Source organism: Corvus kubaryi, unplaced genomic scaffold (assembly GCF_017639235.1).
Source record: "Corvus kubaryi isolate FWS band 111438036 unplaced genomic scaffold, C.kubaryi_AGA036_p1.0 124, whole genome shotgun sequence".
NCBI lineage: Eukaryota > Metazoa > Chordata > Aves > Passeriformes > Corvidae > Corvus > Corvus kubaryi.
Window position 1 is genome coordinate 158,459 of NW_024580659.1, and position 27,001 is coordinate 185,459.

The window sequence follows — 27,001 nt, forward strand, 5'->3', positions numbered from 1 at the left end:
GCAAATAATACAAGAAAAGTGCAGAATATCAAAAGTCCTAAGCCTGAAATGTTGTTTTTCTAAGCAGATTGCATTCCAGAGGTTAGTCCTAGAACACAATTTATCACGATGTGAAAACCATACCATAACAATTCTTTATCAAGGACACAGCACTAAACCAAAATTGCATAAAGAGGCTTTACAGGAGATTAGATTCACATAGACTCAAAGGGAAAAAATGCCATTTCAGAATAACCCACGTTATCTGCCAAAATCTGGCTCACCAGAAATTGCTCACAGCAATTATTCAAAAAAGGAGCAGCCTAACCAGAACTTATCCGTTCTCTGTACAACTATACACATATTAACCTTCCTGGACAACTCTGTGTCCCTGAGAGGTGGAAAAATTATTTGTTAGAAGATCCTTGTACAAAGATCACTGTATGATCATTCAGGGTAAGGGACAAACATACAGATTTTATTCTCTAAGCTTTTAGCCTTCCCCTGAATGCATTCCTTCCACTCTGTGAACATTTCCCAAGGGCCCTTCTGAGTTTTGAGAAGGGCCTGGATTTCCCTTTTATTTCCCACCACTTCCATCTCGTGCCCCCACTCCCCTCATCTGCCTACAGGCATCATTTTACCACTCTGGGCTCTTCCCACAGGGGATACTTTGCAGGATGTTTTGGTGGAATGCCAAATAATCCTACTCATGCATTGTCTCTGTACTGAGACAAGAGATCATTGGACCACTGGGACAGAGCAAAGACCTCACTGGAAAAAAAAACACAAATAAGAGCTTGATCTATCAGGAATTTCCTAGCAGTAGATTTGGGAAGTAATGCTTTATTTCATAACCAGAGATGTTGCACTTTATGAGATATAATTTCCTTCCTGCTGGAGCATTCTTGCTATACACCATGTTCTATCAGGACAGTTGTTACAGCTTAGGGGTTTTTGGTTAACCCTGTACATAGATAAGCTTTACAAAATCTTGATGATATTCACAAGATCTTCAAAACAGGCACACCCATATACATGTTAGGAACAAAGTGAAATGACAGCAAAGTTTCACAAGCATCATATTGTCCTTTTAGACCATGATGCATGATATAAAGTTAATTATCCTTTCCTCCTTATCAAAGTTTCAGGCCCACTCCTTCACATTACTGCCAATTTAAAATACCCATTTGATTTCACATGCATTTTAGTTTTAAACTCTTGCAGAAACAAACTAGAATATTTGGTTCTAACAAATATTTACCTTTAGTAAAACTAACCATTCTTCTGCCATCAGTTTCCTAAAGCAAACATTTCAAACAAGATGTCTAAAGTAAAGGAAGTGTTACTGATAAGTCATTTCAGTTAAAACAAATGCACAGGAACCCTTTTATATAATTGAAGAGTTTATATAATACACGACAGTAGGAACACTGACCTACTGCTTTTGTATGGAGATGTCCACAAAGGCACCAAGTGGTCTACATAAAAATACAAAAAACAGTCTCTTTTCCAAAAAGTATGAACAAAGATGCAAATAGCAGGTCCATAAATAAATCATGAGGGTAGAAAAAAATTTCCCTCAAGATTGTTAATCATTAAAAAGCTCAGCCTTGTCTTCTTATAAAGAGGGCAACTACCTTTATGTTTTGCATACAAAGTTTTCAGTTCCTCTGTTTTTCTGCAGCACAGTGAAGTGTTTGTCAGAACACAGGATTACAGCCTGTAAATGGTAACGCTGCCTTTCACACCATCTCTTTGGGTGACAGGTGTCCCATTCCTCTGGAACAGGGAACACACTCAACAGCTACTGGAAAACATTGGTGGAACGAGGTGAGAGCCATCACTGATCATGTAGGAAAGAAGAATATTGGAAAAAACTAGAGAACAGTTTGACTGCATCCACATGAATTCCATTGTGAAAAGAGTGCTTACAAATTTGGGGGGGGGGAACGGAAGGAGAGAAACAACACTCAGTGAGTTTCAAACAAAAAGAAATAAATGCCAATTAAAGACATCAGCATATACTCAGGGAAAAAAAGGTTAAAGATTGCAAATTAGGCATGAAACAGGAGACATCAGTATTATAAGTGAAGAATACTTACAGGGTGTCACAGTTTAACAATATATTTTAGGGCTACTACTTCACTAGCAGTTTTAAACAAGAATAAAACTAGCTGTAAACTAGGCATAAAGCTGAGATGCTGAAAATGGAACTCCAGCTTTAATTTGCTTAATTATGTGCCTGAAGCAGTGGAAATAATTCATTACAGCAACATGTTAAATATTTAGTTTACAAGCAGTCACCCACACCAGGAGATAGGTTACAAGAAGAACAATAAGCCAGCACTGTCACTCCAAAAAAATTCCAATCTTCAGAAATATTGAAGTAACTACCAAAGGAAAAAAGCTGCTGAAAAATTGCAAATATTCTAAAACTTATTAGCAGAAGGTATATGGAAAAAAAAAAGTAAATAGTATTTAGGATCCTGTCTGATATGCTGAATATGTAACAGGTAACTTTTTCCAAAAGCATAATTGTTTGCCCACACATAGCAAAGAAAGCTGATACCAGATCTCAGTATTCCCAACCATGGTTCCCTGTGAAGTGATAGTGGAACAGATAACTCTCTTTGCAAAAGGAGCTTCCAGGCCATTTAAAATACTGCTGCCAGTAAGAACAGACTACAAAAGGCTCATTGCAATATAGTGTTACACTGGCCAGCCTGGTACAAAAACAGGAGCTGTAATAAGGCTGAAAAGAAATGCCTCATGGAAGCTCTGGATTCACCTTCCATTTTTAGCCAGGGCTGGCTACTATCCCAATTCATTCTCAAGATAGGGTGTCTGCCAATAAACAAACATTAATTTATTTTCATTTCATGTCAATGCAAACATTTAACAAATTTAATGAGAAAAGATTATGTGAAAGACAGATTCTGAAAGGTAAGAAGGGAAGGGGAAAGGGCAACAAGTTGTCTGGCATGTGCTTTTCTGCTGATTTCTAGTCACAAACTGAGACAGATACACAGCCCCCTCTGAATCACAGCTAAAATGAAGCCCTTTTGAGAAGTTCAATGTCCAGTGTTTTAGAACACATTCAGAAAAAGAATCAATATTAAAGGTTTGTGGAAAGAAAAGGAATTATTTTAGAAAACACACAGAGCTCTCCCTGAATACACCATCAAGCCATATGGTGCACACGTACGGTTGTGACACAACACAGACAAATTATTTTCCTTTCTGCTGAGGTCACTCACAGAAGAGCTAAGGTTTCAGCTACAATTAAATCTTCATTTGATCCTTCAGCAACTGGAAGCAGCTCCATGAATCTAACACAAGGCTCAATTAAACAGTGCAAGTGCCTCAAGTGTTCATCGAACCCTGAGCCAAAAGGCTTTTAATGCTAAACCAGGAGGAATTCCACTGACTCCTACAGAAGCAACAACTTAAAAAGTGTAGCACTGAGTCACTGAAAAAGGCCTGTCAGAGACATTAGCTAAACATCAGTGAAAAGATTAATGATAAAATCAAGTGTTGCATAAATATCACAGTTCATGACTCTGAATTAATTTTGTTCGGCGAAACCTCCATCCATCAAAATACCTAATTCCACATCAAATGTTCAGCACTACTACTAAATTCAAGTACATATTTAATTACTCTTAATTGACGACTCAGCTTGCGTACGTCAACCACTTCAAAAATTAGCTCACAAGCCACATCAAAATATTCAATGGGTTCAGTATCAGCCCATCACACTGTGAGGCAAAAAGAACAAAACAACCCTCTCCCAACACATTTGTGCATTTTATTCCTATCTACAGGACAAATTCATTTACAAAACTCTTGCATCATCCTTTAACATGCAGTCAGGAGAGATGTGACCTCTGGTATATACAGAAGAAACCCTGCACACTTCCCAGAAGAGAGGATTTGTATGAGTAATACATTATTTTGAGCCCTAAATGAACATTATCTCATCGTACACATTATGAGAACTCTGTTCCCACTTATTCTTGATAATCCAAATTCAGAGTGAGATAAAGCAAGTCTAAGGGGTCAACTTGTGTAGTACTCTATTCCAAGAATATATAAAAGCCTAAGCCGTGTAGTAGTTTATGTTCTTTTCCATTACTCCTACATATGTCTTTATGCAAATTTAACCCTCAGGCTGCACATTTGCAACAGGAACATTCACAGAATGCTGTTTTGATGCTAATGATGCTGTATAAATAATATGTAGGGGACTAGTGCAAAGTGTCAACTGCATATTCATATCATACATGTGTACAGTTATTAAAGTAGAATTTAATATAAAAATGCAGAACACTAGGAATTCTCATTAGTATTTTACTCACCTGTGTACAGCATGCAAAATAAAGCTTAGGTTTTGTAGGTAATGTAATTTCTAAGTATTTGTAAATATTTATAAGTAACAGGCAAGTTATCCCCCCTCAGAGTCCCAGTGAAGGAAAGCAAGTTCCACGTTGGCACTCAGCGTAAAATGAAGTAAGTTTAGTAGTTTGAGGATCTTGCTTCTATGCAGCATTCTCTTCTGACTACCCAGAAGTGCTGCAACAACCAGGGCCCAGACAGATCATGAAGTATTTTCTGGTAGAACCTACCTTTTTCCTCAGTTTCTTGTATGTTTGTTCATTTTTCCATTCATGTAGCAGAAAATCCTGGGAGTTTCACAAGTAATATCGGTCATCTGAGGCCAAAGTCACTAACTGATCATTGAAATGATCAATTTAAGCCCAGTTTGTATGGCTGGGCTCTTGCCTCATCCCAAACATCATCCTGCAGGCACAACAGCCCTACAGTAAAAACTGCTTTATCAAGTTCTCTGTACTCACTGCTACTGAACTACAAATAAAGTTGGTAAGAATTTATCATCTAAAAAGTTCACATTGAAATGTACTGCATCACAGCATCTACAAAGACTGTATTTACTTTTATATACGCATTTTTCTTTTAAAAATGTGTTTTGTTTCAAAGATGAACTTTCATACTTGGCATATCTCCAGGATTATGAACTTATTTCTCTAAGATAGTATTTATTTAGCATTAGAGGTTTGCTTGAAACATTACTGAACCATTTTGGTGATATAATTTTTCTTCTTCCTACTATGTTTTGAAGTTATTTTATCAAGAGAGATATTTGCAGCTTTGCCTTTCAGTGACTTAAGACTAATTTGCTGTTTGATTTAGCTGAACAGACATTTATTGTCTTTTGCAGATTTTATTTCCTTGGATTTTTAAGAACCACTGGGAAGAATAACTGATATAACATAACAATAAAGGTATGCAAATATTACCATCAATAATCCAGAGCCCAGTAGTTTAACGTAATGATAAAACCAAGGTGGTCCCAAATCACAATTTAATTTGCCCTCTCATTGCCTTCTGACACCTTTTAGACGTTGATAGTCCTGCTGATTGCAAACAAGGGGCAGCTGAATCTCACAGTGCAAAGGGATGCTCCCTAGCAGATGAAAGATCATTCCATGCAATTCCATCTCTATTAAAATACATTGCCCACCAAATTACAAGCTAAAATCAGCAGTTTACTTCTCAATGAAAATTTTACATAGCCTTCTAACAGAAAGCAAAATATCCCTTGTTATTACTGAAATAAATTCACTCCCCAGCAAGAAAACCATTAAAATAAGTAAGTATATTACTCCCATAGCATAAATATTACTAAGAGTGACTCTGGAACCATGAGAAAAATAATGTATAAAAAGTATCAACCTTACAAGTCAAGAACCGGCACACCTGTATTACCCAAGAATACAAATCTTCCCACTCTGCCATGGAAACGTGAATCAGCCTGGAGAAATCACACACAGCCAAAGTGGTGGCTGAGTGCTGCTACACTGAGACAACATGAGGCAGAAATTAAAATTAGATCCAAATTCGGAGTCATAATTAAATAAAACCAAGGTGAAACAGAAAAAAAGCCAACATACACAGATTATTGTGAAGTAAAAAAAAAAATCTGAAGGAAGGTAAAAACATGAGAGGAAAATCCATGGTTCAAATAGCTAAGAAAACCAGTTATGCAAAGGTAAAGACCTTTAAAGATACATCAGCACTTAAATGAATTCTAGTTCTGAAAAGAGAAATATGGTAAAATTGCTGAAGTAATCAGCAAAAGGCTGGAAGTGATCAATAAACATTGCCTACCTGTACTTGGTAATGTGGATAACTATGTACTGCATGAGGATAATTCAATAAAAAATATATACTTATGACTAGACCAGATGATAAAAAAATAATAAATTTTAGGATTTCATAAGAAAAAACATAACCACAAAGTCTAGAAAGATGCCCAAGAGAACTGCCATAGGATATCAGTGGGACCCCAATGTCTATTTCCAGTGCATGTGAGAACAAATAGAAAATTTCTCTAGAGTAGGTGTCCCGGTATAAAAAAATTAAAAACTAATAATTGCAGGAGACTTACAAGACTTTTAATCATGGATTAAATGTAAAAAGGAGGTTAATTAATCAGGTTAACTTCTCCACTTCCTAATAAGAGTATAATTCAAAGGAGAACAATATCATTAATGCAAATCAACACAGCTTTACAGAAAGCTACTAAACAAACCTGGGATTTGTCCTTTGTGTGAGCAATCACAAACTCATTATTTAGGTTTTTATGAGGCACTTCACCTACAACATGTGGCATTCTAGACCAAATAACAGTGAAGAATGCATTACAGGAATTAAAAATGAGTTAAGCGAAAGACCTCATATTTTTAGCAATTCTGTCAGTACTTCTCCATTGTTCTCAGTGAGGTGAAGCTCACAGCACTGTCAGTGCTGGTGAACAGCAAATCGTGGCGGGAACGGAGCGATCCAGATCAGTTGGTTCACTGCACTCATTCCTTGGGAACACATTCTCAGGCACATATTAAAAATGGAACAAGTGTTGGCAGAAAGCATGTATGTAAATCCCAGTTAAAAGAAAATTATTTATGCTCAAACTTAAAAAGCTTAATCTTTTTAATCCTTTAAATATGAAAAACAGGCTTAATTTGATGGCAATATAAAGTGCTACACACTGAAAAGCTTTTCATCTTGAGGATAAGGAAATAAGGACACCAATGTTTAGAAACTAAAGCTGAGCATCCCAAATTTCATATTTTAATTTACCTAGCATTAAAGGTAATAGAATATGAAACAAGTACAGACAATCCCCTTATCTCTTGAAGTTCTCATATCAAAACCATACATCTCTGTGCTCTTAGGTCCAACTAACGAGTCAGGGGGATGATACACAATAATTGCAGTACAGAAGTGGTCAGGCTGTATAAACTAGCAGGACCTTCTATGTCAGGTGGATTTTACCACCCAGACAAATATTATGTAATTAATTTGGCAGCAAGGCAAAGTTTTGGAGAAACAGGCAAATCTATGGGGTTTTTTTCCCCCTCTACTGCAGCTTTAGTTACCCAACAGTTAACCCATCCTCATCCAAACAAGCATGTACTAATTTTTCTCCATGTATTTTTAGTGCTTCAAGGAGGCCAGCATGCAGTAATCCTTCCTGCAGAATCCAAACCAGCCTGTTCTGAGTCATGACTGATTAGATGTGGTCAGTCCTGTGTGACAAGTACATCATTTTAAAGATGTTAAGATTTTGCCTTGTTTGTTGCAACAGCAGAACACAAAACTTACCACATTTCAGGCAAAACACAAAGTTTATTTTATTTACCTCCTCCAAATAACTGCCTCCCTGGCTTACTACCAAGCTCTCTATTCTCCCTCGGAACAGTTTTTGTGCTGTCAGTACATCTTTGACATTTTTTAAAGCAATGGAATGCTGTTCTAGATGGCACAGATATCACAGTGTATTTACTTGCAGCTCAAGTGTTTTCTTTGCTTCAGTGGGTTTTGTTCAACTGCCCCATTGTCCCCCACCTGTTTGTCTGCAGAGTGACTTCAACTCTATGCCATTAGCTTAAATATATGAAACTTAACTTGCATTAAAGTGTCCATTCAGTGATAGACATCAAACCTGCAAAGAGTGTGGAATACTTGAGATGTGATATTACATAACAGCTGAAACATCCCATTGCTTAGGGGAGGATTAATAAAAGCAGCAGAATCCATCATGGTTGGATTAATCCGGGCTCTTCTCTGCTCTTACATGGACAAACACCAGGCAAGAACAGAACATCTGAAGAACCTGCTGCACCCTCCTTCACCTCAAACCACACCCAGCAGCTCAAAACCATATCCTGTCTCCCAAGTCATCTTCAATTCCACTTCAAGTGTTTTCTGCTATGGAAAAGCTCCTGTTAAACTGAAGACTTCATACCCATCTTTTCCAGTGGGCTCTCAATATAATGTGCAGCAAGGCCAATTACCTTTCAAATGAAATTTAATCAAAGAAGGCACCTCACCCTTTGTAGATTTAAAGTTATTTTGCTCGATTACTGACAAATGTGTCAAATACATCCCTTAGAGATCCCTAGGAAATAGGATTACCTGCACTGAATATTCATCAGAGGAAAAGGAAAGTGTTACTGTCTCCTCAAGAGACTAAAACAATGTCGTGAAAACCAATTTCCAATCTTATCTAATAAAAAGGCAATTTGCCACCAGACCTTTAACACCCATTTGTTGTTCAAGTAACCCAGAAACTTATTTATTGGAGTGATAGACTAGAAACACACTATCAATTTCTAGAGAGTTTTAATTACTAAGAAAATTGCACTGTGCATTTCCTCCAGATTAAACAAATACCACTAGACAAGCCTGCCTCCGAGATAATAAGCAAACAGCAAAAAGCAAGCCACAGCTTTTTCTAAGGCAAACAAAGAAAAAACCTCTTTGTGAGCTGGAGTTCTGCCCTTTCCAGTTTGCCCAGACTTGCCCCTTCCCTCGCTGTATGTTCTACCATGTTATTGACACAGCACAAGGAGGTTTTTTTGCTGACATACTCACACCACACAAAGCTCCCTTTCATCAAGTGTTCAACCGTGCTCCAACACCAGGCTACAGAAAACAGCAATGCCAGACAGCCTTCTATGGCTAGATTAGAAACCACTGCTTCTTAGAACAGGAATCACAGTACCTCTGAATAAAATCCTTTACTGGGATATCAACACTAAGAGTATCCACATAAACCAGCAACACAAGTTTTGTTATTACATCAAACTACTGTATTTGATACTTTCAGTAACCTTGTACCCAACTGGTATTAAAGAGCCTGACAAAAATAGGGAACTCAAAGCCAGAAACAGCAGGATTTACCTTCCAGAAAAGTGAAGGCAGTTACAGCACTGATGATCATTTTCACTTGAGCTTCCTACATGGTGTTAAGTTGCAGTTTTAAACACAAACTCCACTTCCTAATAAACTCAAGTTTTGGGTTTTTTTTTTTTTTGCAAGAGATCAAATATTAGAAGAGTACCTTTCCTTCCATTCAGTACCAAAAAACCCACCCAGCTCTACACAGATTATTCAGCTGAAGACAGGCAGCCAGAAAGCTTTCCCAAAACAGAGTGTTTTGTTGTGATCTGAAATAAAGATGGATGTTCACAGCTACACCTCTAACTACAAAGCCTTTTGCAATTATTACAAATGGATAGAATAAGCTTTGAGAGCAATGTTAAAAGCCTGGGGGAAAAAAACAAAACAAGTCAAAAGCATTTTAAGCAAGTCTTTATTTTTCTACTCCCATAACTAGAAATAACAAGACAACTAATTCCCCAATTCTTTTTGCTAAAATGTTGGGGTGTGGTGGAATCCAGCCCTCAAATAAACGCATGCTTTGAAAAAGGAAAAATAAAGAGTTATTTCTGTGATTTGTGCCTCACAGTCAAACTTGAATGACCCTGAGAGAAGTCTGTGCAGACAAAATCACTGGAAAGATTTATGGCAGTTTGTTAGATCTGTTTCCCACCCCCCTCCATGTTATTGCTCTACAAATTGCAGATTTTTTTTTTTTTTTTAGCAAGTACTAATTTTGACTAAAGCCCATCTTAAAGAGTGCTACAATATTGCTTTTTATTACAAATAGCCAAAACTTTTTCGAAAATATAAATGTGTAAAACAATCCACCGACTGTACAGTGCATTTACAGGACACAACCCAGAAAGGAACATGCAGTGTAAAGAACTGCTTTATACATTTAGCCCTTGGCCACAAAGAACTTGGCAGTACTACCACGACTTTAATGACTACAGGGTGAAAAAAAATAATTAAAAAGTAAAAAGCTGTTACATTTAACTTTATCATGAGGTTGGGATACATACAACATCGTACAGGGAAGAGTTGTTTTTAACTAGAAACCGTCATCATGTTGTAACTCTTGGAAGGGCTGGATCTCCCAATCCTCCACTCCTCCTTGCAGCTGGTCCTGCTCTCCAGCTGTTTGGCCGCCTTCCCCCCGGGCTGGGGGCTTTCGTACAGCACACAGATAGACCCATCCTCACCTATGCGATAGGACACTTCGAAAGGGTCGACCCACAGCGTTAATTCGCTGGGTAAGAGCTGGAAGAGCCTCTCGTGGCTCAGTCCGATCATCCCCGCCGCCTTTCCTATCAAGGGGTCCATCTTATGGTTGATCCTGATGCAGCGGTAGCCAGAGCCCTTGGAGGGCACCAGGGGGAACCAGTGGTGCTTGTAGTGCTCTGCGGGAGGGAACAAAGAGGAGCTTCAGCGCGGGGCTGCGCTCCGCCGGACCCCGCGGGCGCAGGGGATGCAGGGGGTGGAGGGAAGGGATGGAGGGGATGGAAGGAAGGGATGGGGGGGATGTCCCCCGGCACTCACCGCGCATCGCCTCCTGCAGGCACTCGCAGAAGCACCGCAGCTGCTCCTCGCCGACCCCACCGGCGGCCCGCAGGAGGCGGGTCACGAACGCGGCCGCCGTGGAGATCTCGGTCCTCATGTCCGCTGCCAGCGCCGCCCGGCCCGGCCCGGCCCGGCCCCCGCGGCCGGGGGCGGCTCCGCGCAACAGCCGCACGGCGCGGGCGGGACGGGGCGGGTTTGTTGTGCTGGCGGTGGGGCGGGACCGGCACGGACAGCCCGACACACGGACACCCCGCGCCGGCGGGCAGCGCTCGGTGGCGGCGGCCGAACGCGGCCCCCCCGCTCCGGCTCGCGTTGAGCCCAACGGAAATAACGGGAGAGACGCGCGCGCAGCGGGCTCAGCCCCGCGCCCCGTTCCCACCGCGGGCGGCCGCGGCTCCGCTCGGCCCCCCGGCCGCGGCTCCGCTCGGCCCCCCGGCCGCTCCATCGCCAGCGCTCTGCCAGGCAGACGTTGCCGTCATCCTGCCTCGTTCCCTTTTCCCTCTCGTTTCTCGGGACCCAGTACTAACACAGACTCAAAACCTCCCACACCATCTCAGCCATACAACTCCGAGGTCATCCTTAAGTGTGGGATTTCCTTTCCCTCTACCAGCAAATGACAAAACTCTCGACATTTACCCAACACCCAGAGTACTTCTCTCCTAACCAGCTCTCAGGTCTGGATCAAGATGCTATTTTGTTAGAACAAATTTTCACGGAAGTGCCCTTGGCATTTCAGTACCTCATATTTTAGGAATTAAGCTAAAAAAAAAAAAAAGTCTCTGTTGGTACCTGGACTGATTCAGCCATTCACTTACTCCAGTTTTGATTTATTCAGTGTTTTGAGAATCAGAACACAAACCCATTCTTGTCCAGGTTCATTAAAATACAGGACAAAAAACCAACAATTGTATTGGACTTACGGAATTCTTGCTAGCATTAAGAATAAACATACCATTAACAGCACTAAGAACTGTCCAAATCCAGTCATAAGTTATTAAACTTAATGCTTAATTATGCTAAAGAGCTCCCCCCTTCCACAATGTGTGGTCCATATGAATAAACGCACAAATGCCCAGTTTTCCCAGTGATTTTACTCTTAGGTCAGACAGACAAGATTCTGCTAAAGCTAGGACAGACAGTAAGGGTCCTGGTTTTAACTTGCTTGTTAAAGAAAGAGAAAGTTTAGAGAAACTAAAGTAATGGTAGAAGGAGAAAGCAAATGAAAGGTAACTAAAAGTATTGCAAGAGTCAAATGGCAATGCTAAAACGGCTCACATGGATTGAGGTCTGGCACCTGGATCCATTAGTCCTTAGTGGAACATTCAAATGAAATAAGAACTTCTGGCTACAAAGATCAAAAGATGCCACAGCTTTCAGGTAATCCTGGAGTCACACTCTGATTTCTTGTGTTCTCCTCAGGGAGTTTCAGATTTAAGACTCAATGTTAGCAAGACACAGAAAGATAAGAAATCAGCAGATAGGTAACTGACTTTCATCCCCCTGCCCAAAAATGGTTCCACAAGCAGATGTATTTAAAATGAATTCTACAGCTCAGACTTACTTTGTTGTTATTCTAATCCTCTGCAAGTCATTTTCTCTTCAGCAGGAACACCTGGAGTAGAGGAAAACAAAGTTGGTGTCTTGGTTTATCTTGTTAAAAATAAAGCTTGTGCAAGCGTTCTATCATTCTGTTTTTCCTCAACTTCAGCTAGAGGAAGAGGAGAGAGTAAAACTGAAGGTATATCACCCAAAGAGTATACTGTTATTTAAAAGCAACAACAATAAAAAAATAGTAATGATAGCACAATCCTATTCATTTATTAAAAAATAAAAAAACCCCAAACAAAAAAAAAACCCAACAAAAACCAAACCCCAGAATTAAGACCAAGTAATGTCTAAATCAAGTTCCTTTTAGATTACTGAAATTAAGCTCTCAATGCATGTCTCTACAAATATAGGCAGTGGAAACAGAGCTCCAGAAATTACAAGGAGAGGTTTTAAACTAAACAAGCAATTTTGGTTTTACTCTGTCTTATCAGAGTATCTCTCTTTAAACAAAAAGAAATAAAACCATTCTTAAAAGCAAGAACTAACTTTTCTTTATGGCTAGACTACAAAGACAAACATTATGTTACCATTCCCACTAGGGGGAGAAAAAGAATAATCCCAAACATAAATAATAGTACCTTCAGCGATTTGAGCATCAAACCCATCCACAATTTCCCCAGTTTGGTACACAATTAACAAAACACAACTTCTCAGAGAAACAAAAAGAACACCTTCAAGCAGCACCTCAAAACTAAAATGATGCAAGCTCAGCTTCCTTCTGAGACTGCCCCTTTTCTGCGCACCTGAGCTTGACCAGATGCAGCTGTTCCCACCTGCTGATTCCATAGGGATCAGCTGCTGCCCCTTTAGCACAGCTGGGAACAATGACCCTCAGGGCTTTCTAATTGGGCCTTGCTGGCTCGCCACAGGCTGTGCATGGATAAAGAAAATTACACCCTAGTAATAATCTAATTTTCCTGCGTGTAATGCGAAATAGGGAAATGAACAAGAGAAATCAGAATTCTCTGACAGAATTGGAAATTTGTCGTACTAACACAGTGGTTTTCACTTAAAAGACCATCAAGGGATTTGTAAACTGATTTATAGAAATGAAAATAATTTGTAACCCTGTTTTTAAAATGTGCTGCAAGACTATGGTCTAGGGTCCACTTAAAAGGTTTATCAACATAGCTGTAACCTCACACCCACCTGAGTTATACGGAGCTGCAAACTCCATTTCCAGTCCACCTTTAAAAACAGGCAAAATATGATTACAAAAGCAAGTTAACAGTGGAGGTTCAGCGCAGGAGTTTTGCAAATATTGCACTTTTATCTGGTAGAGGTCCCAGGTTACCAAGGGCAGTTGTGCCTGTGGCCGGCAGTGCCACGGCGGCACGGGAAGGGTCACGGCCGCGCTCCCAGCCCCGGTGTGACGCCATCGTGCCCGGGATGAAGCCAGGGCCCCGCGCGGGGTGTGACGTCATCGGCCCAACCCTCACAGCGACGTCACCGCTCGAAGCCTGACGTCACCGCATTTCCCTCACACCGCTGAGGGGACGAGCCTTCCCGCCTCCCTCCCTCCCAATAAACAAGGAGCTTGCATGTCGGCTACCAACGACCAATCGCGAGGGCGCTTACAGCCGGCTCTGGCACCGCCGCCACTTCATTGGCTGTGCGGGGAAAGCTGCCCGGTGGTGATTGGCGGGTGGCGCGGCGCGCGGGGGGGGCGCGGCCGGGGCGGCCCCGCGGCGTGTGGGCCCCGCGGGTCCCGATCCCGCCATGGCGGCGCTGCCCGGGCCGCGCAAGCGGAGCGGCCCCGCGCTCTGCGGGGAGAGCGGGGCTGCGGCCGCCCCGCCGGCGCTCCGGAACGGCCTTCCCCCGCACAAGCGCCCCAAGAGCGCCGTGACCGGGTTCGTGGACCCCTTCGGGGATAGTGATGACTTCACGGCGGACGACCTGGAGCAGATCGACATCCTGGCCTCGCAGGCGCTGTCGCAGGATCCGCCCGCGGGACACGCGTGGGGAGCCCCGGAGCTGCCCCGGGACGAGCGGCAAGGTCGGTCTGTCCCGGCGGCTGCCTAGCACTGCCCCGCTGCTGCGAAAGGGTTTGGTGTCCCTTTAGGAATCGCAGAATGGCCTGGGTTGCAAGGGACCTTAAAGCTCGTCCAGTCCCACCCCCTGCCGCGGGCAGGGACACCTTCCACTACTCCAGGTTGCTCCAAGCCTCGTCCAACCTGGCCTTGGACACTTCCAGGGATCCAGGGGCAACCACAGCTTCTCTGGGCACCCTGTGCCAGGGCCTCCCCATCCTCACAGGGAAGATTTCTTCTAATATCTAACCTAAATCTCCGTCAGTGTGAAGCTCCTCCCTCTTGCCCTGTCACTACATGCTCTTGTAAATAGATTTGCTCCATCTTTCCTGTTAAGTTCCCTTAGGAGACTTGCTCCTGCCTGTCCCCCTGGCCACCAGCACCCTACGGTGGTAGCCCCGGTGTCAGAGGGATGGTTGGGATTCAGAGGAATAACGAGAATAACAATCCCAGCAGGCACATTGCATTGATCTCACGGCACCAGGAGCCCCCGGTGTGTGGGGAGGTAATGCCAGCCTGGGACGAGGGTGCTGCATGTTAAACCTGCCACATAAAAAAGCCTAGTTTCCTAAACTTTTAACATGCTTTAGGTGTCATATTCTGGTAGCATGTTGGCTTTCAGAATTCTTCCCTTTAATTTCCACTACTAAATGCATAGCATGCCTTGTATTAACAGCTGACTTTCAGGTTTACTTTGAAAAAAACAAAAGCAGGGGTTCTTCATAATGAAGCTTAGAGAGCTTGAATAATCTAAGTGTGTTTCAGCAACCCTCACATCTGTCATCTCACCAGGGGAACAAGTTTTCAGTGAACCCTTGTTTGTCCATTAATTAAAGTTATCTCAGAAGAAATGCTTGCCTTTGCTGTGGGTCATCTTGCTGGTTTTCTGTGGTTAGAAATTTGAAGTAGGGGGGTTCTTCTTTTGTAAGAATTGATGCACAACCACCAGCAAAGTTCCTGTGGTGATTAGATGAGGCAGTTTATGTGTTTGTAATGACAGTAAAATCCTAAGATATTCAGATGTATGCAATGACAAATAACAAAACCTTGGTGTTGAGTCACCAGTGATGTACGTACATCATCTGTGCTTCAGATTTTGGCTTTTCCCTGCAGCAGGAAGCAGAGCAGAAGATGGTCTGATGAGAGATGCATTCCAGCTTGAAGTGCTGCAGACACAGCATGAAGAAGTCAAACAGAAGGTTGGCAATATCCTCCCCTCTCCTCTGAATATCACATTTTTGATAGGACTAACTGAAAGGTGGGAGTAAATCCAGATCCAAGCATTTAATTCTAATCAAGCTGATCAATAATGTTTGTGATCCACGGGTGTGTTAAAACCATTATACTAGGAAAAGCTCTAGTAATATTAAAGAGTGAGAGCAATATTTTATTTCTTGGTCATTTCAGATTAGCAAAAGCTAATTTTTCAGTTTTATTTGTTCCCTATCAAATAATTTCACTGCCTGTCAGTCAGTCAGCTGGAGTTGTTTTGTTCAACTTAAAAGCTTTGAAGACCTGACATGACTTTTAAGTGACTTTATGTTACTTTACCTTCTGGTGGTTCTTTATGGAAAGAGATACTCTGTTTCCCTTTCTCATCCTTCCCTCCCTTCTCTGCATTTTTCCCAGCTCTGTTATATCCACCTTTATCAGGGAATCTCCTATGTGTACACCATGTTAAACCATAATTTTACAGTTGTAGAGAAGCGTCCTTCTGCTTTTTTCTTCTTGCTTTTCTGAGTAACTTCTTTATTATCCCTCCAAAGTCTTGTCTCTGAGTGGTGGTGGCTGCTCAGGAAGTATTAGAGACTCAGTATGTCCTGAAGATACTGTCTGGGGGTGGTACCTTGTCTCAGGACAGAGTGCTTGTTGGCTGTCCTGATGGATGCAATAGTATAATTAAATTATCAGTTATCATCCAAAGAGTGAATAAATTACTGATGTGTGTGACTAGAACACTTAAAAAAAATGTAATTGCAGAGAAGGGGAAAGAGAAGGATGGTCTTGTCATTTTTAATTAAAGAAAACAGTATCTGAGTTTGATTTCATCAGAGAAAGATTAGAGGCAACATGTGTAGAATTTATGAACTGGGTTACCAGGAGTATTTTTCTCCCTAGAAATTACAAATACACCTAATTTTCAACCATATACTGATGCAAAGACATACTTTTGGCTATATCCATCCTTTAATGCAATTCCTCTGTTTGCAGCTGAAAGAAATGCAGGATGAAATTCTTGCTAAAAATGGAGAAATTAAAATTCTGCGTGACTCAATGCAGCAGATGGAATATGCTATGGAGGAACAGAAAAGATCATACCTGCTACTGGAGCAGCAAAAATCTCAGTTTTTAAGTGAAAAAGAAAAAGAGTTCTCCAAAAAGGTTTGTAAATATGTCAGTTACCTGCAGATCACGTGCAGAAGCTGATTTATGACTTAATGATGTCACACACCATTTAATCAAAGAACATGTGTGTGAAATTTCCACAGTGCATGCTTTTATTTTCTTACCTAGAAGAAAGCATTTTTAAGAACTCGCTGAGGGTTTTCCCTGCCAAAATAAAGGAGTGAAATTCAGGTGGTAGAGGTTTTCATTCACTTGTTGCTTTTTCAAAGCCATCCCAACAGCATTGCAGTTGAAATGTATTTTACAGTGGGGAAAAGTGACAGAACATGCTTTGTGGCTCTGATCAGATTGCTATTCCTGTTGCAGTCATCTTTGTGCAAGCCCTGAAGAGGACAGGGGCTGCTTTTGTCCAGTTGGCTCTGCAGTTACAGCCTCACTGTAGCCATGCTCTGCGTGGCACTTGCTCTGTCTTAGCCACTCACAAAAGCTTCTTGCCTGAACTCCTGGCACTTGGTTCTCAGCTGGTGTTAATTGGACTAATGTTCATAAAAATGGCCGTCTTGTGCAGAGTTCACAGTAAGCAGATAGTGATCTCGAGCTCTTATGGTAACTCAGTTGCTCTGCAGTTGCACCGCCTCTGAATGGTAACAGTAAAACTGTCCTGAACTCCTCTTTCAGTTACAGTCCTTGCACTCAGAGCTGCAGTTCAAGGATGCAGAAATGAATGAATTAAGAACACGACTTCAGAACTGTGAAAGAAATAAACACCTTTCTCAGGCAGTTCCAACAACAAGGTAGGGAGGGTTGGAAAAGGAATTTGTGTTCATTTTTGCAATACATAGTGCTTAAACTATTGAAGAGGTTTTCTTTCTTCGTGTAACTCTAGCTCTGTTGTCTTTAAAATATACAACCAAAAAAGTCTGATGACATCTATGGAATTTTTTCAAAAAGAGCCTTCCTTGTATCTGTGACAGAAATTCAGAGCTATAGTGAAGTATCTTTAAAACATCAGTGCAAAGAAAACACATTGTTTGATAAAATAATTACAAAAGAAATACTGATTAGTCTTTTTATCTTAGCCCTAAAAAGAATATTGCAGTACAAGTGAAATCAGAAGGATGTTCTCCACAGCCTGGAAGAAGATCTTTTCCTACAAAGGAATCCTTCAATGCTGAAACGTCCACTAGGCCATCGTGTTCTTCAGGAAATTTTATGGCCCCAACTACTTCCATCAAAGAAGGTAAACCCATGTACAGCTTGCAACATTTTTAGCTGCATGTGAACATTCTGCCTCAGAGAAGGATTTTGGTGCTGTGTGAGTCAACAGTTGCAGTCAGTTCACAGTTATTTGTTTTATTTTGGTTTTGCTTAAATTTTTTTCTACTTTAAATCAACTGGAGTTAAATAGCCATGACTGAAATTTGCATGAAGATCATTTTAATTCACACCTTAGTACCATTTGCCAAGATGTCAATGATGAAGTGGCCAGTGGCTGCAATAAAAAACTTCATTGTGTGATGAACTAAAACATCCAAATTGTTCATCTGTCTTTTCTCATTGAATAAAGAATAGGAAATAATTTGCCTATTTCTTGGTCTGCTAGTCAGCTAATGCATTTTTTGTATTCTTGTTCTGGCTTTAAAGCTGACCTTTTTGGGGATTGGATTTTAAATGGTACATATTTAGCCATATTGAAAGAAGCAACTGAAACAATGTACTCATTTCCTCTTTTATATGTAGGGCAGTAATTCTCACAAAATTGTATCTTGAAATTCATTGAGTAAAGCTTAGGAAATCAGTATCTGCATGTATTTGAAGATTGCTATAATATGAAACAAAAGTAGTGATTTTTTTTTTATAGCAATGGGAAAGAATAAATGGAAGCAATGTGGTATCATCAACTAATCCTTACTTGCAGTCACAAAAAATCTGAGGTGTTGCTGTCAGTTACACTGTTCATTCTGAAAATATGGGCAGTAGGAACTCCAGCAAAAAGAAGAATGCAGTAGCCTTAAAGCATTAGTATTGCTACTGTTTGTAATGGTAACAACACTCAATATGCCTATTTGTTTGAAAAAATACATTTGTTTACTTTTCTTCTGAACCTTGCAAGGCTTTTGGCCTTAGTTTGCCTGGTAATTATGACATATAGAGATGATTAAAAAATTATCTATTTCTGTGGCTGAGTGTGTGTAAAGGCTGTGTGCAGATCTATGTTCTCACAATCCCTGTTTGTTTCAGACAGTAAGATAACACCTCCTGAAGTTTCATCCCTGAAGCAGCACAAAGCAACAGGAAAAAACGGTTCCTACAACTCTGTCCCCAAACGAAATACACAAGGTAACTTAATTCTGTTAATGCAGAAATCAAACCAGGGAAAGCGTATTTAAAAAAAACCCAAGCACTATAATAAGCATTTTCAACAGTCCTTCAGGGTACTATCTTAGTGACAGTTGGCAGTGGAATTTTATCACATAATTTCAATGTCTGGAATGGAAAATGGAGGGCAAGCTACCAGAACAGCTGGGATATGTGATCACTTGGCTCAAGCTAGTTTGCTAATATGGGATCATAATTAAAATACCTCTAAATATAATTTGGTTTATATTTAAGTATCTTAAATTCTTGTTAAGAAAGAAGATTCATAATGAACGAAACATTTTGGGGTTGAGAGCACTCTAAAGAAGGCTGATCTTTTGAAATACTAGTTTTTTGTTGTTGATGATGGCAAAGCTACTCCAACGAAAACGCTGTATCCTTCCAGGTTCTATCTTGCTGAATGCACTGATGAAGCAGCCCATTGTCCCTGGGTCATTTCTAGGACTCTGCCACCTTCTCAGTAGCAACTCTGAGCCTCTACCTGGAGCTGTGTTGCCGCCCAACTCTTTGGATATGTAAGTTTTATTTTCTTTGTTAAACTGTATCTGCCATGTTCAAGTACAGTGGCATTCTCTGTACTAAGAAACACTTGGTCATGCAGGACAGCTCATTCCCTGTGGTAAATCCTGCTCTGCTTAGGCCATTTAATGCAAAATTTGGAACATCGTTCTGCATCTTCGATTATCACAGATACTAAACAGTGGAACATCACAAAGAGATAAATTAGGTTAATTATCTATTAGGGGAAGGCACAGAACTAAACCTGGGAGTAGCTGTTAGCAGCTTGCATTGCAATGAGGGAAGCACAGAAATATGATCATGAGTTAAGGGGGAAGAAAATGTTGAAAATGTGATTAGAAGTTGGTTTTGTATCTTCGGAATAGAAACTGTGTTCAATTTGTAATGTACAATTTGAGTGCAATTTTCCAAGATGTATTTATATTTCCTGGTAAAGCATTTTAAATATGAATATTGGATATGAATTATAACAGCTTTTCACTTTACAGAATTAGGCTGTAGCTCCTGAAATACCTTTGCTTTTCTGATAGGTTATTTTATTAGTAATGAAACCTAGAATGCTTCGAAATGGCTCTTCCATGCAGGCATCAAGGAGCAGGATGATGTTTTTCCCCCTTTTTTTCTCTTTTGGAAACAGACATCTCTCAGTACTCCGTCCTTTCCATTATTCAATTCATAATATGGATAACTCAGATTTCAACTCTGTTCTCTGCCTTTTCTTGTGAAGCATGTCTCTTTTACTTTTATTTGGACAGGAAGCCCACGCAAGTCCCCAGCAGCAGGACAACTCAAGAAGGAATCGCTCCTCTTGTATCCCTGCAAGAAGCTCAAAAACTGGCCATAACAGGACTGAACTTGATTGCTCTGGATGAAGGATTATCTGAAGGAGGCCCAGCAGAAGGCCAGGGAGGGCTCCTGCCCCTCACACAGAGCAGGATCCGAGGTGCTGTGCATCTCCTGCCCCTGGTGGAGCACCACGTTGGTGCCTTCTGCCAAGCAGAGCAGCTTGGGGACACATCCGGGAATGGAGCTTGTGGGACCCATCCAGCTGCTGCTTCCAGAGCCAGCACAAACACAGTGTCAAGCAAGGAGGACTTCAGGTTATCTCTTGAAGAAATGACTCTTGTATCACTGGGGATCCTTTATTATTTGGTGTTCTACAGCTGGGATGTTGTCCACACACTGCTGTCTGCTCAAGTGGAAAAAAGTTCTGCTGCTGGAGATGAAGAGATTTCCAAGATGGACAAAAATGTGTCATGTGACAATCAGTGTGACAATAAAGAAGAGAGCAGGACACAAGGAGGGCTTCCTGCAGCTCCACAGGATCCTCCCAATAATGATCGAGCTCAACATTCTTTGTTTAAAAAGCTGCTTCAGATTTTAGCTTTTTCTGCTGCAAGGGGCTCCCAGACTGACAATATCCTGAGCCAAAGCCTAAAGGTTTTGGTGAAATTAGCTGAAAATTCAACTATGGACTTGTTAATAAAGTAAGTCAGTAATAGCTTGAAAATTATTTCAGAGTCTGCTGTTTAGCAGTTTTCATTCTCTGTTGAAACTCATCTGGGCAGATTTCAGTAGAAGTTGTGCCATGTATGAGAGAAATCACATCTCAGATCACCTTTGAGAAGCAGCTGAGGATCTTTCTACTGCCTTTTCTGTTAATGAGTGTAATAATCATCCCTGATCAGTAACAAGGTTTGCTGATGATGTTCGTATGAAGCAGATGCTGTTGCCACATTAAAAGTGAGGAAGCTTCTTAAGGCCACATGCAGATCAGAGTATTTATAACATTCATTCTGGGGTTTTTTTGGGAGGTGCATAAGGAAGGAAAGCATAGGATCTCATTCTGGCAGGTGAAACTGCTAGTGTGAGCTGCAGACTGACTGCCAAAAGTAACTGTTTTTCAGCATGCTTGGTATTTATGATGGATGATTTGAGATCAGGAATGTTCTGAATAGCTAAAAAAGCACACATTATGATGCTGTCTACAAAAAACAGTGTATTTTCAACTTGTAACTGCACTTCCTATTCCTAACTAAGTTTTGTTTTGAAGTTTCCAGCACTTACTGAGTAGCCAGATACTGCAGCGCTGTCTGTGTCCCGAGACCCCTCTGCCTGCTGTGCTTCTGACTGTGAGACTCCTGTGTGCTCTTGCTCAGCACCACGTGTTGGTTGCTCAGCTCTGTTCTCATTCAGGTAAAAGACTGCAGGACACAGAGAACTGTTACCATGACTAAAAGCAATGTGAACAGGCCTTGCTCCAAGGTGCTGAAACCCCAGAAGGCAAAAAGCTATGTTACATGAAAACTTGTTTTCTGGTTATGACTTGGAGAGTATTTGTCTTGGGGTATCTGTCTACAAGCAGTGCTTTTGATAGCCACTTTAAAATCACTTTCTAGATTGTGTATTTAAGGCTGATGAGGGAAGAAGGGGCTTTTGAGGAGTTTTGAAGTTAAATTTGTCTGTCTCATGGCAATGTTGATTTTAGGGATTTCAGTTGTTCTGCATGACAAATGGCCTCTGTTCACTTCCTTATGAATGAACCAGGACAAGATTGCCACAAAGGCAAATAGGAAGTTTAGGGATACCAATTCCTCAGCACTGCTGAAGATGTGTGAAGTAAAGCAAGAAGCTGGGCCTGTACCACAAGTCCTAGGATAGCACTCAAAATGTTTTCTTGCCTGATAGAATTAATCTTTGTCATGAAAAAGTGGCTGGTTGGGAAAAGAACAAAGTTCTCTCTGTTTCAGACACTTGCCTTCTCCTTGCACTCTACATGTACATAACATCAAGACCAGATAAATCAGCATCTGAAATGCTCTGGCTTCAGCTGGAGCAAGAGGTAACCACGGCTGACTGTCCATGTGCTCTTTCCTTTTCCTTCCAGTTGGGGGAGTGGGAGGAGCAGGACAACACACAAATTGAATGAAAACAAGTTCTTTCTCTAGCTGAAATACAAAACTGCAAGTATGGGCTTGCAGTAAGGGATTACATTGATTTTTGAAAGGACCTGCTTGAAACTGAATCAGTAACTACCCTTAAAGAGAGCACTGGTCATAATAGTCTTTTAAGTGACTGAAAAAACCAAGGAAGATCCTAGGATGGCTGCAGATGTTCAGCAATAAGCTTTATTTTGCTTTTAGATCAATAGACAAGTAAAAAGAAGCAAGATTTGTGTTTCCTTTTGATTGTATTTATTACATCTAAAAGGCATTCTGTAGTGATTTAGGATTTATATTCCTGGTATTCAATGGAAATGCTAACTTGCTGTCTAACAGTCATGGTTATATACAGAAAGAATAGCTTTTAAACCTAATTTGTGCTGTTTGTACAGACAGAGCTGACTTATTTGAGGTTCTATTTGCTCTACTTCCCTCATTTTAAAGAATTTTGAACCATTTCCATTGTGCCCCTACCTGCCTTGTTATATTAAGTGTAAACACATCATTTGTAGGCAGTGAATTAAAGGCCACTGACCTTGTCAGCCTCGCTCATCAGAAAGTTGAGAAGGTTTCTGTGCAAAGCAAATTCTGTGTGTGTAAAGTGTTACAGGGGAAAAAAACCTGTACAATTTTGAAGGTAAATGAGATCATCAGTTACAAAAAAAAAACCAAACCCCTGAACAATTTTTGAAACCAGCAATGCATTATAATTTCTACCTCTTCTTAGCTGCAACTCACACAACTCACTCTAACACAGCCTGTGTTTGTAACAGACAGTCAGGCTCCTGACACGCTGCATGTGGTGCTCCAGACCAGCAGTTTTATTTCCTGGCACAGACTGTCAGTGCAACCTCGAGGTACGTTCACCACAGCCCCCACTTTAGCCTGCTGAGAACTTCAGACTTCTCAATGCTGAAATTGCTTTTTGCCCCTTTTATTTTTTTTGCTGTAGTGGAACAGAAGCGTCCTGTACTTTAGAGGATGCCACCTTCTAGGAAGCTTGCTTTGGCTTGCTAGAAAAATTCTGAAATTTGAAAGTCTGAAGAGATGAAGCACTAAAGTTCATACTGAAATAAGTTTTCTGCTCCTGTATTTTTACTTTGTGTATTGAGGCACTGTTTTTCTTCTTGCAGGTGGTTAAGGCACTAATTGTAATGTTGCACAGACAGTGGATGAAGATTAGAAGATCTGAGACCAGCTTGTGTGCACATAAGGAACGAGTTATTCAGTTTTTACGGGATGCTGTTTTACTCTTGCACAGCCTGTCTCAGAAAGATAAACTGTTCCATGAACACTGTTTGGAAGTTCTCCATCAGTATGACCAAGCCATGCCAGGCATAAGGGCCATTCTCAAAAAGACTCAAAAACTGACTGCCTCTGAAGGTAAAATTCAGTCAAATGTTGGCTTTTTTCCATGTTGCAGAAATAAAAATTTCATTTCTGTCACTTTTCTCTTTTAACAAGTACCACAGCTGGTTGTTGGTTAGATCTCTGGAGGCAGTTTAGATTAGATAGCAGGAAAAATTCTTCCCTGTGAGGGTGGGGAGGCCCTGGCACAGGGTGCCCAGAGAAGCTGTGGCTGCCCCATCCCTGGAAGGGTTCAAGGCCAGGTTGGACAGGGCTTGGAGCAACCTGGGGTAGTGGCAGCTGTCCCTAAAAAGGCATTAAAGAAAAGAGGGGGAGAAGTTTGTGTGACAAAACACAAATCTAAAGACCTGTTTGCATGACATATTAAAAAATGGTATTTGCTGTAGTCTTCTACTAGTATGTTTTAAAGTGCAGATACCAGCTATAATTATACTGTATCACACAGATGAAAAAAATCATTCTCTGAAACATTATTATGTTTTGTGCAGAGCTGATTTTGGATGAACTGTATCCTCCTGAGCCAGAAGACCAAGGAATGGACTCCAGCTAGCCAAAATCAAAGAGCAAAAATCTGTCCTTCCTCATCTGAATCATCACTGCCAATGTAAATGTGAACTTTAAATCATCCTTCTAAGTGATAATTGTAGGTTGTACTCAAACACAGCACAGCTCAGACACATTTCTTTGTTGTAATTATTTCAGTGCCATCTAAATGTAGCTGAAAGCAAAAGAACTTTGATGAGAGAGTGATACTGCTGTGCAAACCCACTCAATGGCTTATAACTGGTTCTGGTTATGAATTTCATCCTGTATGAATTTGCTGTGAATGAAATGGAAATTCCTCTCTACTCTCCATTTGACTGGGACTACAGCTGAATTTAAGATGCTGAATGTGCCCAGGTGTTTGGCATCAGAACACACTTGTTTCTTTTGTACCACTTTCTTGTGTGACTTCCAGAATTTTCGTATTGTTTGTATTAGTAAACAATTAATGGTGATTTTAAAAACCCTTCTAGAAATAACTTAAGAGTTGGCAGTTCACTATGGGGCTTTGGATTTCTTGCTGAGGATTGGTCACCTGAGTTCACTCAATTTCATGAATCTGCTGAAAATGTAATTACTGAGGTGCCAGAACAAAAAATACTAGAACTTATATTCTATAATTCACCTTAAAAGAGTAAGATGGTAGTGTTGATGGTAGAGTTCATCCTAGGCAATAGAAGGATATTTAAATGTTTGCAGAATGACTGGGGTTTTTGGTCATAATGAAGATGAAGGAGCGTCTCATTCCTAGGATTCTGCACCAAAGACTGGAGGAAGAGCTGTTGCCCCACCCTTTGAAGCGTGTATGATCCTCACTGTCACACTGGGCTGTAGGTCATCAGCTGAGCCTTAGACCCTAAAAAGGGAAATGAGAGTGTTACTAAAATGAGCCCACAGGTTTGTGTTTTTAGATGGGAGAGCTTTTTTCAACAGGGACTTGGTTAAGAATGAGCCTGGATCAACGTACCAGGAGGACAAGAGACTGTACTAGAGTGGGAAGGAAGCCCTTGGAAAATTGGGCAACACTCAGTTCTCTGGTCATGCCCAAAGAGGCTGTGGCCTGCCCTGGAGCAAAGAGCCCCACTCCAGTGTGCTCAGCAAGCTCCTGGCTTGGCCCTTGCTTTGGAAGAGAACTTGCCCAGAAATGCCTATGCAGGAAGAACCAGGATGATAATCCAGCATCTCCCAAGAGCCAAAGCTCTTCCTCCCCCCAGCCTGGGCTCAGCCTCCTCCTCTCCTGAGCAGCAGCTGGGCCAGGCAGGGCCAGGTCGGTGCTGGGAAACACAAGCTGCCAACTGCTCCTCTCAGTAACAGATTTCAAGTCCCTTGTAGCATCTGGAAAACTGCCATTTTCCTGCTGAGATGCACCAAGGAAGGATGCACAGGCACAGAGCAGCAAAGCCCTTCGAGTCTGTGTGCTTGCATGGTCATGACCCTGGAACTGCCGCCAGGGCCCTGGACAAGACATGCTGGAGGTTGGTGTGACAAAAAACATTTGATTTGTCAATGTAAAGCAAATAAACAAAGCGGCAGCCGCCCCCCCCCCCCCCAAAAAAAAAAAGAAAAACAACCACCAAACAGCATTTCCTGGTCTTCAGGATTTAAAAGAAGAGCCGGAAAGTGGATGTAAGAACTCTTTCCTTCCTCAAAACCAAAATAAATATTAAGGTAATTCTTTAAGAGCAGCCCAATGAGCAGGAGCTGTGGTGAAGCAGAATCTGGCTGTGAGCCTGCTGTGAGGGGCAACCTTAGAGCTGTCCTAACAAAGAGAGGACAGTCACAGTATCTCAAATATCCCAAAACGAACTGATCTGCCATCACCTTTCAACCATTCTCACCACTTTATTTCTCTAAACAATTTGAGTTCATAGAGATAAGAGACATTTAACCCGTTTCAGCAAACAGACCAAATGAACTGTTAAGAAGAGTTTGGACAAAAACCAGTTAAGGAATCCCAAAGTGTTGGAACAATCCTGTTATAAAAAGTTGTTTAAAAAAAATTCCTGGCTTCATCTAAAGGGTGTGTGTATGGCAACTTGGAAAAAGGGAGAAGGGGATTATTGCTAAACTTTATATAAACAGAAGAGTTATCTGTGGAAAAAACTGGTAGGAAAACTCCTAACTGTTCCCTCCTGGCTCTGCATCCCCTCCCATCCACCCCCTCTAACAGACAACACCCAAGAATGTACATTTACATTCTCATTGAGTTTTCCCCCACCTCTGGACTTTAAAGGAGTACAACTCAGGCTCCTCTATACACCAAACAGACCCAAAACCCTACACTTCCACTGGCAGGAATTACAGTAACAGCACGGTATTGTGAAATTAAACCCTAGCTTTTAAAATTGAAGGCATTTTCTGTGACTGAAAAATTCACATTCCTAAGTAAAAATGAGGCTGTACTCCTAAAGAGAAAAGGCAGAAAGAAATATACTTACAGAACCACCATAATTCAATATTTATTAAGACATTTAC

General features: G+C 41.2%; 2 protein-coding genes across 4 annotated transcripts; one reads left to right on the forward strand and one right to left on the reverse strand.

Moving 5' to 3' along the window:
* Window positions 1–9,643: 9,643 nt before the first annotated feature.
* On the reverse strand, window positions 9,644–11,251 carry LOC121659732 (protein BTG1-like). The gene is made up of 2 exons (XM_042018182.1): window positions 10,771–11,251; window positions 9,644–10,631 (listed from the first exon to the last, which is right to left on the reverse strand). Exons 1-2 carry the CDS (start codon window positions 11,234–11,236, stop codon window positions 10,279–10,281), a joined length of 819 nt encoding a protein of 272 aa, XP_041874116.1. The 5' UTR covers window positions 11,237–11,251; the 3' UTR covers window positions 9,644–10,278.
* Window positions 11,252–14,089: 2,838 nt separating this feature from the next.
* LOC121659724 (ATR interacting protein) lies at window positions 14,090–26,884 on the forward strand. 3 transcript variants are annotated; one of them, XM_042018149.1, is made up of 13 exons: window positions 14,093–14,395; window positions 15,543–15,628; window positions 16,641–16,811; window positions 17,454–17,569; window positions 17,855–18,015; window positions 19,017–19,115; window positions 19,540–19,669; window positions 20,429–21,160; window positions 21,727–21,869; window positions 22,424–22,515; window positions 23,389–23,472; window positions 23,749–23,998; window positions 24,472–26,884. In XM_042018149.1, exons 1-13 carry the CDS (start codon window positions 14,119–14,121, stop codon window positions 24,531–24,533), a joined length of 2,403 nt encoding a protein of 800 aa, XP_041874083.1. In that variant the 5' UTR covers window positions 14,093–14,118; the 3' UTR covers window positions 24,534–26,884. The 3 variants fall into 3 exon arrangements, with proteins under 3 accessions (XP_041874104.1, XP_041874083.1, XP_041874094.1); XM_042018160.1 differs by having other exon boundaries at window positions 15,546–15,628; XM_042018170.1 differs by lacking the exons at window positions 22,424–22,515; window positions 24,472–26,884 and having other exon boundaries at window positions 14,090–14,395; window positions 23,749–23,966.
* Window positions 26,885–27,001: the final 117 nt, after the last annotated feature.